The sequence below is a fragment of the Myotis yumanensis genome, unplaced genomic scaffold, assembly GCF_028538775.1.
Source record: "Myotis yumanensis isolate MYYU_CA2020_CCGP unplaced genomic scaffold, mMyoYum1.0.hap1 SCAF_2, whole genome shotgun sequence".
Taxonomy (NCBI): domain Eukaryota; kingdom Metazoa; phylum Chordata; class Mammalia; order Chiroptera; family Vespertilionidae; genus Myotis; species Myotis yumanensis.
Genome location: NW_027223753.1, coordinates 136,147,757 through 136,163,884, shown reverse-complemented (window position 1 = coordinate 136,163,884; position 16,128 = coordinate 136,147,757). Strand labels below are relative to the sequence as shown.

General features: G+C 39.2%; 1 protein-coding gene across 4 annotated transcripts in view; it reads right to left on the bottom strand.

The window, feature by feature from the left end:
• Nucleotides 1–16,128, bottom strand: part of EPHA6 (EPH receptor A6) — a 945,921-nt gene that overhangs the window by 366,845 nt on the left and 562,948 nt on the right. For all 4 annotated transcript variants that reach the window (XM_070406043.1, XM_070406044.1, XM_070406045.1 and 1 more), the window contains one exon: nucleotides 13,848–13,972. In XM_070406043.1, coding sequence (XP_070262144.1) covers nucleotides 13,848–13,972 — 125 coding nt within the window. The remainder of the gene's footprint in view (nucleotides 1–13,847; nucleotides 13,973–16,128) is intronic.

The window sequence follows — 16,128 nt, the reverse complement described above, 5'->3', positions numbered from 1 at the left end:
CAGGCAGTAGAGGCACAGAATGGCTCTCATATTTTTTAAGAGAAATTTTTATTTAAAGATAGAATTTTCTTTATTAAATGTTGAAATCTACAGAGCCTAATTACAATCCGAGCCCAATAAAAACAGTTTAGAAACACATACACACCTTTCACAAAAGTATTTATTGTGGTGAACTATTTCCCAAAAGGAAACCCCATCAAATTCCCAATTGACTACCAAGAAAAGTTGTTATTCTGCCATACTTTATACATGGTCCACATTTCCTTTATTAGCATTTCCTAATAAATCCATGAAAGAAAATGGAGCCAAACCATGCATTCCACAAACAGCCACCTCACCTTTGATTGGAAATTTCTCAAGATAACTTGGCATGATTTTTCATACAATGGCAGGCTTAAAAATCCTCAGAAGAAATAAATGCATCTTCATTCAACTCATAGGCTTTCTTATTAAGTGCCAGATGAAAGCGAGTAACAGTGGACTATCATAAGTGAAAAAGTAAATTTGCGAATTGCTTATTGTGTTTGAAGTTCTAGTCCTAAATGGTAATTGTTTAAAACAGGCAAACATGTGGCTATGTTTTTAACTGCATTTGAAATGAGCAAATCTTGCATTTCTCCTTGGGGAGTATGACTCAGTCAACACTTTAATAAGGCCAGTGATCAAGGGAAAACTTGCTCAGGGTTAGAAAACCTAATCTAGTTGCAGCTTTTAGCTTGAAATTTATATAAGAAAATATGGCAAGATTTACCTACAGGCATTACATAGTAGTATTTACTCTTTCGTCATTTAAAGATAGAAAGTTATATGTCTGACTTGTATATAAAAGTAGCAACATTATACTCACATTTTCCATTAATGGAAGAATTGTTCTTTGAAGGCTCACTGAATGCAGTCTGGATTCATGGGAATGCTACATTTGCATAATTGATGCCTCTCAGAGGGATTTTTGTTCCTCTGATTTTCACCAAATGAGATCAGAAATTTAGAGGAAATTTGAATTTATGTCCTTGTTACTCTCCAGAAAAAAAATTTCTGAAGGTATGAAAATATAATAGAAAAATACTAATTTTGCATATTCCCCAGCTACACTGATTCTTGGTAGGCATTATTCCAAATGCTTTACCTACAATACTTGCTGGTACTCCTTCCCACCACCTCCATCTACTTAAAAGAGCATGTGATCTCCTGATAATTTGATGTTGTAGAGTCTATAACCTCTACTCTAAGCCATATGTTATACTGTATTATTTCCTACCTCCAAATAATAATTTTTAAGAGGAAGTGAAAATTGATGTGAGTAATTAATCATTTTAAATAGCCTTATGTTTTCACTTTTCTTAGAAATGTAAAACTTGGTTGTAGAGCAGATTTCCAGATTGTTGAAGAAATTAAATTACTCTTTTACCCCTAGGTTTTTATGTATTTTCTGTATTTTTTTCTTTTTCATATTTTCATTAGGAACATCAAATTTACCATTCCTTCATTAATCTTACTTGATTGTTTCTTATCATTTTGCATAGTAAGGCAAGATATAATAAAAATATTAAGTTTCTGCAATCATGTAAGTTTAGGATTGGAAAACAACTTAGTTTATTCTAACTGCATCCAAAAAGAGATTAAAACATGGGATTCAGGGAAGTGATGAGGAGACACTTTAAGAAAAGTATGACCAGGAATATGAAAGCAACTGATTATGACCTTAGGATGTGAAATTGAATTAAAATGTAGAATTTATAGCTAATTAAACTATATCTGGCAGAAGTATAATTAGTATGCAGCCTTAACTAGTATTACACAAGAACATCAGGGCTAAAATTGCACTTCTGGTGGCTACATATAGTTAAAAGAATCCCAGGCCATTGGAGCATGGGGGAGAGGTATTGTTTTACTGTTCTTGAAAACCTGAACATGAACTTTTGATACTCATTATGTTTATAACTGTCATTTTATTTTATAAATTTAGGTATTTTCTAAAGTTTTGAATGAAGTATATTTAGAGTACTTAATTCTACCAACTTTATATTTTCCCTTTTTAGATGTAGCAAATCTTTGACATACTAAATCCAGCTTCTATAATTTTAAAAAATCCTTTTAAAAATCAAACAAAAGAGTATAGCTCTTATGACGAAATAGGACACACACAGTAGTTACTTGGTATTTGCAATATTCATGCAGACTCTATGCTTGATGCAATGAAGTAAATATCTTTTTAATTTCTTTCTATTTTGATACATTCAGTCCACACAGATGCTGCTGTTGATGCAGTACTGGCACCAACCCCAGGCTTGCGACCACGAGAATCTCTGCTCCAGGCACCGTGAGGACTCCCTGGGTGCACAAACCAGACAGGCCTCCACACAGTGGTGTTTGCTGCACAACATGGAAATCGGCTATGAAATCCCCATAATGAGAGTGTGTATCGGTAAATTCCTTTGCTGTCCATCTTCTAGCAGGTAATGTTGTTTTAATGAGTACCAAATGCTCATATCCAACTTCTCTGGGTTGAACATCGCAACAAATAGGAGTTATGAAAATTAAAGAACACAAAACATGACCAGCTCAGGAATTTGCTGATTCCATTAGAAACCCTCAATTGTATCTGAAACTGGCTTATTCTTTGATTGACTACATTTTGATTCAGATTAACATATTAGTTTCCAATTACACACAAATGATGTTACAGCTACAGATGCTAGTTATAAAGACGGTGCAATATTTAAGTTCACGAGTATGGTTAGAGGGTTGTGGTTCTTTTCCCCTCTTCACACTTGATAAAGTGATGTAATGAGGAAGCTGGGCTTCTAGAGATCTGCAAGTCCAAGTGTGGTCCTTGGAGTGCATCCCCTGGGTGCTTGTTCCGAATGTAAATCCCAGCTCAGCCCCCCTTAACCTGCACCCAATCAAATGAACCATAATCTGCATTTCAACCAGACCTTCACGTGATCCCGGTGCTCATACACCCTTTCCTCAATCACACCTTTCTTAGCTCCAGTATAATAAGCACATTCAGGTTTGCATGCAGGTTTAAATTTAGGTTACAACAGGTACAAGTTAGTTAGATAGTAATCTGGGAAGGAGGATGCAGGGAATGAATGAGGGAGATATTTTTCCTAAATAATAGATGGAAGTAAGAGTAGCAATCCTGGAAGTGTGGAGAAAATTTTCTTCTTCCCTTGGGCCAACACCTTAGTGAAGGAAACACAGTCAACCTGTATCTGTGGGTTCTGCATCCTCAGATTCAACCAACCATAGATCAAAAGTATTTGATAAAAAATTACATTGTTGCTAGTATGTACTATGTCCTTAGGCCTATGAATGTTGTGTCTGAACTGAACATGTACGGAATTTTTTTCTTGTCATTATTCCATGAACAATACAGTCTAACAACTATTTACATAGCATTTACTTTGTATTAGGTATTATAAGTAATCTAGAGGTAATTTAAAGTATAAAGGAGATTGTGCATAGGTTATATGCAAATACCACCCCATCTATACTAATAAAAGGGTAATATGCTAATTAGACCAAGCATCTTTGGGACATCCTTCCGACGTCCTTCCAGGAAAAGCCATGGTGGCGGAGCCAAGGCAGAGGCAGTTAGGGGCGATCAGGGAGGCATGGGAGGGCAGTTAGGGGCAATCAGGCTGGCAGGGGAGGGCAGTTAGGGGCAATCAGGCAGGCAGGCAGGCAGAGTGGTTAGGGGTAATTAGGCAGGCAAGCAGGTGAACAGTTAGGAGCCAGCAGTCCTGAATTGCAAGAGTGATGTCTGACTGCCCCCTGAGGGATCCCAGATTGTAGAGGGGGCAGGCCAGACTGAAGGAAACCCCCTCCCCCCCCCCCCCCAGACCTCTAGTCTCTCTCTCTATATGCCTAAGTGACAGTTCGACTGGTATCTGTGACGAGCACTGACCACCAGGAGGCAGATGCTCAATACACAGGCATGGAAACATGAAACAGACTGATGAATCTCAGAGGCAAGGTGGGAAGAGATTAACCAAAGATCTTATATGCATACTAGAGGCCTGGTGCATGGATTCATGCACTGGTGAGGTCCCTTGGCCTGACCTTCAGGGATCAGGCTGAAACTGGCAGTCTGACATTCCCTGAGGGGTCCCAGACTGTGAGAGAGTGCAGGCCAAGCCAAGGGACTTCACTGATGCACGAATCCGTGCACTAGGCCTCTAGTTTTATATAAGGAACTTCAGCACCTGAGGGGTCTGGTATCTGATGGGGTTCCTGAAAGCAATCACCCTAGGCTACTGAGGGACAGCTGTCCAATAAAAGAAAATGAGGACTGCATATTAACCACTTTATAAGAAAAACTAGAGGCCTGGTGCACAAAAATTTGTGCAATCCGGGGAGGGGTGGTCCCTCAGCCAGGCCTGTGCCCTCTCGCAGTTTGGGACCCCTTGGGAGATAATGACCTGCTGGCTTAGGCCTGCTCCCGCGTGGCAGAGGGCAGGCCCAATCCCTAGGTGCAGCCCCTGGTCGGGCTAGAGCAGGGCCGATTGGGGAGTTGGGGTGCTGCCCCCTGTCATGCACAGAGCAGGGCGGATCAGGAGGTTGCAATGCCACCCCTAGTCACACTCAGGGTAGAGCCAATTGGGGGGTTGGGGCACCGCCCCCTGTCACACTCAAGGCAGGGTCGATGGGGAGGTTGTGGTGCCACCCCCTGTCATGCACAGAGCAGGGCCGATCAGGGGGTTGGGGTGCTGCCCTCTATCACCCACAGAGCAGAGCGGATCAGGGGGTTGGGGCACAGCACCCTGTCACACTCAGGGCAGGGCCGATGGGTAGGTTATGGCTCTATCCCGTCACACACAGAGCAGGGCCCTTGAGGGGGGGGAAGTTGGGGCACCGCACTTTGTCACACACACAGAGCCACAGGGCCGATTAGGGGGTTGGGGTGCTGCACCCTGTCACGAACAAAGCAGGGTGGATAGGGAGGTTGTGGCCCCGCCCCCTATCACACACAGAGCCACAGGGCGATCAGGGGTTTGGGGAGCTCCCCCCTATCAGGCACAGAGCAGGGCTGATCAGGGGCTTGGGGCGCCTTCCCCTGTCATGAACAAAGCAGGGCAGATAGGGAGGTTGTGGCCCCGCCCCCTGTCACACACAGAGCCGCAGGGCGATCAGGGGTTTGGGGAGCTCCCCCCTATCAGGCACAGAGCAGGGCTGATCAGGGGCTTGGGGCGCCTTCCCCTGTCACGAACAAAGCAGGGCAGATAGGGAGGTTGTGGCCCCGCCCCCTGTCACACACAGAGCCACAGGGCGATCAGGGGGTTTGGCCCTGCCCCCTGTCACGCTGATCCCGGTGCTGGGAGGCTTCGCGGCTCCGCTGATCCCAGTGCCGGAAGGCATATTACCCTTTTACTATATAGGATAGAGGCCTGGTGCACGGGTGGGGGCCTGCTGGTTTGCCCTGAAGGGTATCCTGGATCAGGGTGGGGGTCCCCACTGGGGTGCCTGGCCAGTCTGGGTGAGGGGCTGAGGGCCGTTTTCAGGCTGGCGGGTGACTGAAGCTCCCAACCTCTCCTTTTTTCCTTTTTTTTTTATTCTGGGCCAGCTTTAACTCTGAGGCTAGGCTCCAGCTATGAGGCCTCCGCTGCTGAAAGCAGGTTTCTGGCCTTTGTTTACCTTCTGTATTTGAAACAATGTTTCCATCCTGCTGGCTGAAGCCCAGCTGACTAAAGCAGGTTTCTGGGGTTTTGTTTAGCTTCTATATTTGTAACAATGTTTCAAACTACAAGCTCAGAGGCCGGCAGCAGCAGGTGGGGAACCTGGCTTCCTCCGTCACTGGAGCAAGCAAGCCTCCCTGTTCGCGTCTGCTGGCTGGCTGTTAATTTGCATAAGGATATGCTGATTAGCCAATGGGAAGGGTAGTGGAGGTACGGCTAATTACCATGTTTCTCTTTTATTAGATAGGATAACTGCATCGTATATTTTTTATCAAGTAAAGATGCAGATTTACGGATTACATACCTTTAAAAAAATTAGTAGTATCATTGGATTGTTATCTGGGGAAAAACTTAAGAAAGTAGAATAAGCCAGGAGTGAAGGAAGAAAGAGACTTATTGTGCATTATTGTGTTACTTGGAATTGGGGCGAGTGGACTCTCCTTGTGTGTTCTTGTCATATGAAGTTTGAACAATAAAATTTGAGGACGAAAAGATTTTAAGCAACAGTTTGGAATTTTATTACAAGTGTATACAAACTCCCCAAATGGGGAAAAACCTGCTCTCTCTCTAAACGGGGAAAAACCTAATTCTCTGAATCTTTTTGTTTCTGGATTTATAAATGCTTGGAGCTCTTTGTCTCGTTATGACTCTTTCTAATTGGACTCTTCCTTAATTTATGACCACTGAACTGTCCTAATTGGCTACTTTCCTGCAGGGTATCAGTTTCAAAGTTCAAACCTCACCCGGTGCCCCCCTCTTCTCTTCCCCTTATCTTGTCACATTCCTTTGTCCTCTGTGAAAGTAAGATAAACATTCTGGCAGCTCCAAGCTGTCTCTGCCCTACACATATGCATCCCTCTCCCATAGACCCTCCTTTTCCCTAACTGCCTGTCCTGTCTCTACAATTCCTTTCACTTGACATTGAGAAGTATGTGACTTTCATAGAAGACACCATGAATTCAACCTTCCCTTAAAAGAGTCTACTTTAGCCTAGCCTGTGTGGTTCAGTGGTTGAGTATTGATCTATGAACCAGGAGGTCACGTTCGATTCTGGTCAGGGCACATGCCCGGATTTTGGGCTCGATCCCCAGCAGGGGGTGTGTAGGAAGCAGATGATCAATGATTCTCTCTCATCATTGATGTTTTTAGCTCTCTCTCTTTCTCCCTTCTTCTTGGAAATCAATAAAAATCATATTTTTAAAAGAGGCTACTTTTAAAATCATCCCTGAATCATGAAAATATTTCTCATAATGAAAAGCTTCCCACAAATCTCATCTTTTTAAATAATACACTGTTCTCATAACATAAAATTATATATTTTTATTTAAACTCATAGATACCTTATACTGTAATTGGTGGACTAAGTGAAACAATAGCAGTTACTTCAATTCAGTGTTTTATATAGGTAATTTGTGACCACCTTGGATATAAGAATGCTTCCTTTCTCATGATGAGTTTTCTTGTACAAAAATCTAAAAACTGCTGACTGTGATGAGAATTAACAAGAGAACTTTAAGGAAAAGACTTTACCAGTCACAGTGTCTTTAAATACTGGATATAAGAATAATGGAGTGTTACGGGGGGTTCATGTTTCAAAATGAGCTACCAGTTGGTAATTAGTGAAGCTACAACAACACCCTGGTGAGATAGGTATGTTTTATTGCTGACATTTTACAGATGCAAAATGGGCATTAGAGAGTAATGAAGTGTTTGGCCTCAGGGAGCCCGGAACACCTGCATCAGCAGAAAGCACCGACTTTTCTGAGAAGTCCGATTGTAAGTACTAAGGCCGGTGTTAACAAGCACTTACTGGCTGTGTGATTTTGGCAAAGTTACTTAGCTTCCTTAGTTTCCTCATCTGTAGAAAAAGGGTTATTAGGATCAAATTATTTCATCAATGCAAAATGTTTTTAAAAGTACCTGGCCAACTACTGCCTGTGGATTATTGGCTATGTGTCTTTCTGAGCACTGGGGATATGAAAATGGACAAAAGGAATCCCTGTCCTCATAGCTTCCATTCTAATTATTAACAGATGATGGAAAGTATCTTTCTTATGAACAGGTAGAAATAGGAAGTCCTGGAGGTTTTCCCTTTCTTTCTTTCTCCCTTCCTTCCTTCCTTCCTTCCTTCCTTCCTTCCTTCCTTCCTTCCTTCCTTCCTTCCTTCCTTCCTTCCTTCCTTCCTTTCTTTCTTTCTTTCTTTCTTTCTTTCTTTCTTTCTTTCTTTCTTTCTTTCTTTCGTCTTTCTCTCTCTCTCTCTCTCTCTCTCTTTCTTTCTTAAGCCTCTAAGGATCACTTTACAGTGGCTGGTGACTTTTCTCAATTGTGAATGAGTTCTTAACAAACAGAGGACTTCACTGATTTCTCTAGAATTTGCTGTGTTAGGCACTGGACAGCGTGGGTGACAAAGAGAACAAGACGGGTTCCCCATTCTTCAGGGCTCACAAAATTGTGGAGTCAGATACACACAAAAATGACTCTGATCAAGGCTAATTTGATAAATATAGTAAAAGGAGAAAGAAGCAAGAGATAGAGTGCCATGGACAGAGGGAAAAAGAGCAAAAGTTAAGAATGTGAACAAAAGGGTAAAGAGCAGGGGGAAAGATAGATAAGAGAAAGGTATGTTTTATCGGCGGGATTTTTGGTATTTTGTAACTGAAATAGGGTTTGCAACATTTTGAAGGGGAAGACTGAGAGTTGAAAGCAGATGTCTTAGTTCTGTTGAAATAAATTTCTAAGCTCCAGATGGAGCGGTTCCTACCTGGGTGCCATGTCAGCAAACCAAAACTTACATAACTTTCATGTCCCTGTAAGTACTCCCCTTGACCAGAACCACAGTATATCCAGCCAGCCAGTCCCCAAACACCAAGCCAACTCTGGGCTCTATACTTTCCTGTTCCTTCTCACCCCAAACAGGTTTGACTCCTTGGCCCCAGCCAATCAGATGTTTTCTGTTTTTCTCTTCCTTATGCTTTATTGTTGACCCTATAAAAGCATCCTGCCACCTGCCACATTTTGTGGTTCTCCAAAAGGAGACTGTCTACTTCTTGAAAGTGTTAAATGCAGTTTGTTTGTATCACCTAAATTGCTCTCAGTTTTTTAAACAGTACTCTCATTACAAGTAGGCTCTGCTTTGGAGAAAAGCATAGTTTGAACGGAAACATTAAGTATAATTTTTTGGGGGGTAACTTATACTTGGCTTTCTTTGTTATTTTAGTCCCTTTTCATATTCAAACTACATTCATTTGAGTTTTAAAAAATGAAATACCTTAAAAAATATTTTTATTGATTTCAGGGAGGAAGAGAGAGGGAGAGATAGAAATATCAATTTTGAGAGAGAATCATTGATTGGCTGCCTTCTGCATGCCCTCTACTGGGAATCAAGCCTGCAACCTGGGCATGTGCCCTAACCTGAATTGAACCTGGGACCTTTCAGTCCGCAGGCCGACGCTCTATCCACTGAGCCAAACTGGCGAGGGCTGAAATACTTTTTCAGTATGAAAAAAATATCTAAGAATTGGGGGGATGTAATTAACTGAATGGAGAATATCTAATTACTTATGACCCAATATCCTTCTTAACACACACACACACACACACACACACACACGATAGTGACAGCAGGCTCTTAACTTTTATATATAATTATAATGTGAAGAACACTGTTCACTGTGGGAAAGTATTTTCAAAAATATGTGTTTATGTATTTAATTTCAGTAGATATAAATGAAAAAATAGTTATTTGAAAGACAGGATAACTTATCTATATTACTGTATAGACCAAACATATTAGCATTTGGAAACAGAACTGTAAGAGTTTACCTTTCTGGACCCTGATTTTATTGATAAGAAAACAGGACTAAGAAAGGTAAAGTTTGAGCAAAACTCAAATTTTTGAACACCCAGGGCAGTGCCTTCTTCTAATATTACATATTCTATGAGCAAAAGTCACTGGTAATAACAGTATGTAGTTTGACCTCAGATATTTAGAGACACTTCACATTCTAAGTGAGTTACTTTCTGATTTACAGAATAATGTTCTTAACACAATGAGAACTTAATAAAACAGCTTAAGTCCTCAGAGAATGGTGTAAATATTGCTTATTTGTGGGTTACTTATGGGTTTGCAACATAGTGTAACTTTGAGTAAAAGGAAATGGAAGGTTTAAATAACACAAATTAAAGCCTGAGGCACCAATATTGAAAGCTGAGTAGGCCTGGCCAGTGTTGCTCAGTGGTTGAACATAAACTATGCACCAGGAGGTCATGATTTGATTCTGGTCAGGGCACATGCCTGGGTTGTGAGCTTGATCCACAATAGGGGCATGCAGAAGGCAGCCGATCAATGTATCTGTCTCATCATTGATGTTTCTAGCTCTCTCTCCCTCTCCCTTCCTCTCTGACATCAATAAAAATATATTAAAAAAGAAAAAGAAAACCGAGTAGAATGTGAATATTATAATGAGCTGAGAATTAAGATTCTCTCATAGTTCTCTGAGCATTGAGGTACCCTAATTGACAGTTGGTGGGCCACCAGGTCCCCATGAATCACCTTTACTTATTCCTGCTTCCATCGCCCAGATTCTGAGTTTTGCTTTGAAAAGCTGTAACTGCCACCTTCTTTGGAGACCTACATTTGAACTACTGGAGCCACTACAGAGAACCAGAAGTGCCTGTGATATTGTTTTCCATCCCACATGTACATTTCCATTAAAGCCTGTCGCCAATGATGGATTGGAATCAGAGTGTGGAATCTCAGCTTCTTTGTTTCCATAGTATGGACTCTTGAGATGTAATCAGATTCCAGAGCTCCCCTTAGTCACTCTGAGTTTGATTGGCATCATCCTTCATACTCCTGCTTCCTCCATTTTCTTACCAGTTCTCCTGGGAGTTTTCTTAATCACTTGTATGCAAATTCCTGCCTCAGGGTCTGTTTTTGAGTAACTCAATCTAAGGCAACTATGGAAGCTATTTAGGATCCACCCATCCATTCATATTTATCTATACTGCTACCTCCCTCTCTCTTCCCTTCCTCACGTTCATTCTGTATCCCCCTCTACTCCAATAAGCAACACCTGAAAGAACATATGGCATACAGCCTATTCCATTTTAGAATTCTCTATACTCATAAAATCATACACAAAAATGCACATATGGAGGAATATTTGTGTTCCCAAAGTAGGGTGTATAGAGTGTTGCAAAAGTAGGTTTATAGTTGTTTGTATGGAAAATACAACCACAAATAAATAATAATACAAGTATAAACTCTGTGTTTCATTCTTCACAACTTTTGGCCCACCCTACAGGGTATACTTATTTGATTCCTGTTTTTTTTTACTGAACAATATTTAGGTTCCTAATAAAGAAGGAAATTATTTTTAACTAAGAGTGCTATTGTAATTTTCCCTAGTTATAAGCTTAATAAAAATATTTTCTTGGAAGGCGAAATCATGTTATAAATGCAGATATGTAAGATGTATAGTTAGAATTTGAAGTAATAGTTGGAAAAAGTTTCAATGCTGCCAATCATTTTATACTCTCTCTCCGCAAGTTTTATATTCTAACATCTTTGATTGGTTGCTTTTACAGTATGCATTTATATATAAAAATATAATATGTTTAATTAGTTTGTACACAATTCCCATACTATTATGTTCTGATTTTATATTATATTTTATCCTAATATTTCCCTAATGCTTATTTAAATAGTATTTAATACTGATTTAGTGTGCTTTTCATCTTCAAGTCTGTTTATAATTCAATTTTACAACCTACTAGAATGGTTGATACCTTCATTTTCATTTTGTAAATATAAAGTCTGAGACACAGGGAGATTAATTGACTTTTTCCTGGCCATAAACATAACAAGAGTCATAAATTTAAAATCTTTAACTTCCAACTTCATTTCCAATCCATTAGCATTAGATCATTGCCACTTTCTTACAAAATAAACTCCTTCGAAATATTATTTATTCCATAATTAAAACATAACTATTATGTCAATTACCGCCTTTCAGACTTATTGATTTCTAAAATCTTGATTGGATGAATGTGGTTCCCTTTTTATGGAATCTGTATAATTTGTCCTTAATTGGAAATATTGCAAGTTATCTTCATCTTCAAACATGAAGTAGAAATGACTATAAAATAAGAGTGATTTGCTGTGTATGAAATATAACCTTTATAAAATGTGAAGAAATATTTTCATTCTGAAAGTTCCTTATATGTGTGTGTGCATTGATTTTTAAATAATCACAATTTGTGAATACATGAAGATCTATTGAATTAGATAACAGAATCCTATATAACAAAAGGGTAATATGCAAATTGACTGAACAGTGGAACAACCGGTAGCTATGAAGCACACTGACCACCAGGGTGCAGATGCTCAATGCAGGAGCTGCCCTCTGGTGGTCAGTGCGCTCCCACAGGGGGAGCACCGCTGAGCCAGAAGCCAGGCTCATGGCTGGTGAGTGCAGCGTCAGTGGCGGGAGCCTCTCCTGTCTCCGAGGCAGCACTAAGGATGTCCAACTGCACTCCCCGGGAGGAGTGGGCCTAAGCCATCAGTTGGACATCCCCGAGGGCTCCCAGACTGTGAGAGGGCGCAGGCTGGGCTGAGGGCCCCCCCAAATTCATGAATCTCGTGCACTGGGCCTCTAGTATATGTATATTCTTGTGACAGCATGCTACAGGTTGTAACATTTGAAAGGATAGTCCAACAAGATATCTCAACACATGTTGGCATGGCTAATGTGCAGAATCTATAACCCAATTTAAACTCAGTAAATTTCTTCTTTTTTAAACGATGAATTATCCATGTGAATTCATGATAGTGACAGTTTTCACTGACTACCTAATGCTGATATTACTAGAGTGTCAAAATAAATACAGCCATGATACTGAGTTACCTCTCCTTTTCTCAAACTTACATTTGCTCAGAAGCAATAGAATAGAAACATATTTTTGTTTCTCTGCTTGCCTCATATTTCTTCAGAGGAGACCTAAATTTGTTAATGATGTTTCTTTGCTTCTAGTAAGTTAGAGAAATGTGACAAGTTCATGCTTCTTGTAATATACCATTGAATATGATATACAATTAGTATAATTAAATGTTCCCAGTATCAATATTCCCTGTATCAATGCTCTCTGTGTCAATATTCCATAGTAGCACAATGAGTCTATCAAAGTTGACCATGTGGTCTGCTGTAATATTTATAGCAACACTAGCATAATGGTGAGGAATTGGGGAGGGGAGCATAAAGAGTGTGAAAACAATAAAGGTAAGTATATAATTCATGAAAATATGGTAATTGAGAACTATTTTAAATGATAATATGAAAATTAAGGTCACCAGTAGACTTATTAACCAGTTTTATTTTGCTAGATTTTTATATAATAAAACAGCTGACCTGGGAATGTAAAGAAAAAATTTAAAAGTCTGCTATTACCACATATCCCTTAAATAGTCCTTCCCAAATTATAGTGTACTGAAACTTTTTTTTTTGGACCTCACTTGAGGATATTTTCTCATTGATTTTTTTTTTTTTTTTTTGAGAGAGTGAAAGAGAGAAGGAAAGACAGGGAAATATCGATGTGAGAGAAACACATCGATTGGTTGCCTCCTGCACACACCCTGACCAGGCCCAGGAAAGGAGGAGCCTGCAACCCAGGTATGTGCCCTTGACCAGAATCGAACCCGGAACCCTTCAGTCTGCAGGCCAATGCTCTATCCACTGTGCCAAACGAGCTAAGGCTGTAACTTTAAATTCATTGGCAAGTAATATGACCTATACAAACTCTTTTTAGGTTATAATAATTCCATTTTACTATTTCTTCCCAAGTGAATTTAGAAACAATGTTATGTCAACAGAACTGTTAAGTTGCAGGAATTACTACTTCTTACTAGATGATAAAACTCCCTAGAATAAGATAAAGACCTTGTTATCTTCTACTTTAATAATCTGACATAAAACAAGATAAGTTAATTAAGAAATTATATGCACAATAGTAAGTTAGAGAGTATTCAAAAACATAGTAGGTATGTGGTTAGGCCAAAGAAGAACAGTTTTTAAAGTGAGATAATATAGTATAATAACATGCTCAGTATATACATATATGCACATATATGTATATGTAACTTTTTAGGAAGCTCCAAATAAGACCTACTTTCTCATAGTACTTGATCTCGTAGTCCAGTATGGCTCCATTGGGAAAAGCAGGTGCTTGCCATGATAGGGCAATGCTATTTTGGGATGCCCAGTCCTTCCTTACCATACCTATCAGGGAAGGAGCTGAAATGAAAGAAAATAACTAAGAATTAATTGGCAGGAATCATATTCCATAATCCTTTCTGTAATATTTTTCTTCCCAAAATACATAATTTTTGATGAGCAGGACATCAAGTATAGGTGTCAGATTAACAAAGTAGCCTTACGATCTTCTCTATTCAATCTAAATAAAGTATCTATAATCATAAAAGCATAATATGCTAATGAGACTGGATGACCTTCTGGACGAAGCTAGGGCTGCAAGGGAAACCAGGGTCCCGGGTGCCAGAAGGAAGCCGGTGCTGGCAGCCAGGGGAAGGAAGGCCTACTCTTGCATGAATTGTGTGCATCAGGCCTCTAGTTAAAATGTATTTAGAAATAATATCAGGGAACATAGGAAAATTTCAAGTAGTCCAAGAATAACGACCAGAACTCATCGTCTTTGGTTTTGTTAGAGGAGGACATTTTTCTTTAAACTGATTTTGGCTCTACATAAAGTGTGATACACTTGGCTCCTATGTTTTATTAAATCTAAATCTTGTGGTGCACACGTACAGTGTGATTGAAACTTCGTGGCCCATGCGCAGAAGTTGGTATTTTGTGGAAGAGCCACACTCAAGGGGCCAAAGAGCCACATGTGGCTCACGAGCCGCAGTTTGCCGACCACTGGGCTAGAGTATCACCTTGCTAAGCCAAGGTTGCAGATTCCATCCCTGGTCAGGGCAAATACAAGAATCACCCAATGAATGCATAAATAAATAGAACAACAAATGGATGTTTCTCTCTCTCTTCCTTCCTCTCTATAAAACTATTTAGGACTTTATAAAGTGTTAATATTTTATAAAAATTTATATCACAAACTTCTTAACTACAGTAAATTATTGCTTATCAATGTAAGAATTATTTGCATGGTTTCTGTTGCATTTGAATAAAATTGAAATCCTTGATTTCTGAAGTTTATTTTCAGAATCATGTCTTTTTCTCTCTATATTTATCACTGTTTTAACAATCTAATTTCATCCTAAAGTAATCTTGTATTAAACTCCCAAAATTTACCTAAATTATATATATTTTAAAATTTTTTATAACAAAATATTTTTCATTTTAAGTTTTCTACATTTTAAAAGCTTCTTACATAGATGTTAAAACTCATTCATAAAAAGAATAATATAAATTAAATATACTGAGATACTATTCCTTATCTACCAAGTTGGCAAAAAAATCCAAAAATCTGATACCAGGTTCTCCGTTCAAAAGGCTGTGGTGGAAAAGGACTTTAATGCATAGGTGGGAAAAATGCATAATGGTACAACTCTTATAAAGGGAAATTCAACAATTTGAAGACAATTCTATGTTCATTTATACTTTGGCTTTTTGGAATTCATCTTAAAGATACATTGCACAAAAACAAAGTGATATATTTATAAGCCTACTCACTGACAATTGTTTGTAATGATTAGAAACAATTTAAATATCCATCAATACCAGACTATTTGAAAAACCATGCTAGATCCATCAGAGAGTTATGATGTTGTAAAAAGGAATTGTGACTATCTATAAATACTTCAATGGCATTATTTCAGGATATATTTTTAAGTGATAAAACTTAAGTGGAGAAAAATATATAAAATACAATATAAGGAGAAATCTAGGAATAGAAAACAATAACAACGGTTACCCCTATAGGATGAGAAGAAAATAAGATGGACGCTACAGGGTTAAAAGCGAAATGTCTCTGACTACAGCTTCCCTTTAAAGATTTATTTTGGAATCCTGTAAATGATTTTAAGTGTTAGAAAACAAATTAACATTTTAAAAAGGGAACCCTAGTATACTGCTAGTGGGAATACAGACTGGTACAGCAACTGTGGAAAACAGTAAAAGTTAAAAATGGAAGTGTCATTTGACCCAGTGATCCCACTTCTGGGAATATATCCTAAGAATCCTGAAACACCAACCAGAAAGAATGTATGCACCCCTATGTTCATAGCAGCGCAATTTACAGTAGCTAAAATCTGGAAACAGCCCAAGCACCCATCAGTTGATGAGTGGATAAGAATGCTGTGGTACATTTACACAATGGAATACTATGTGGCTGTACAAAGAAGGAACTCTTACCATTTGTGACAATATTGATGGACTTGGAAAATATTCTGCTAAGCGAAATAAGCCAGAGAAAG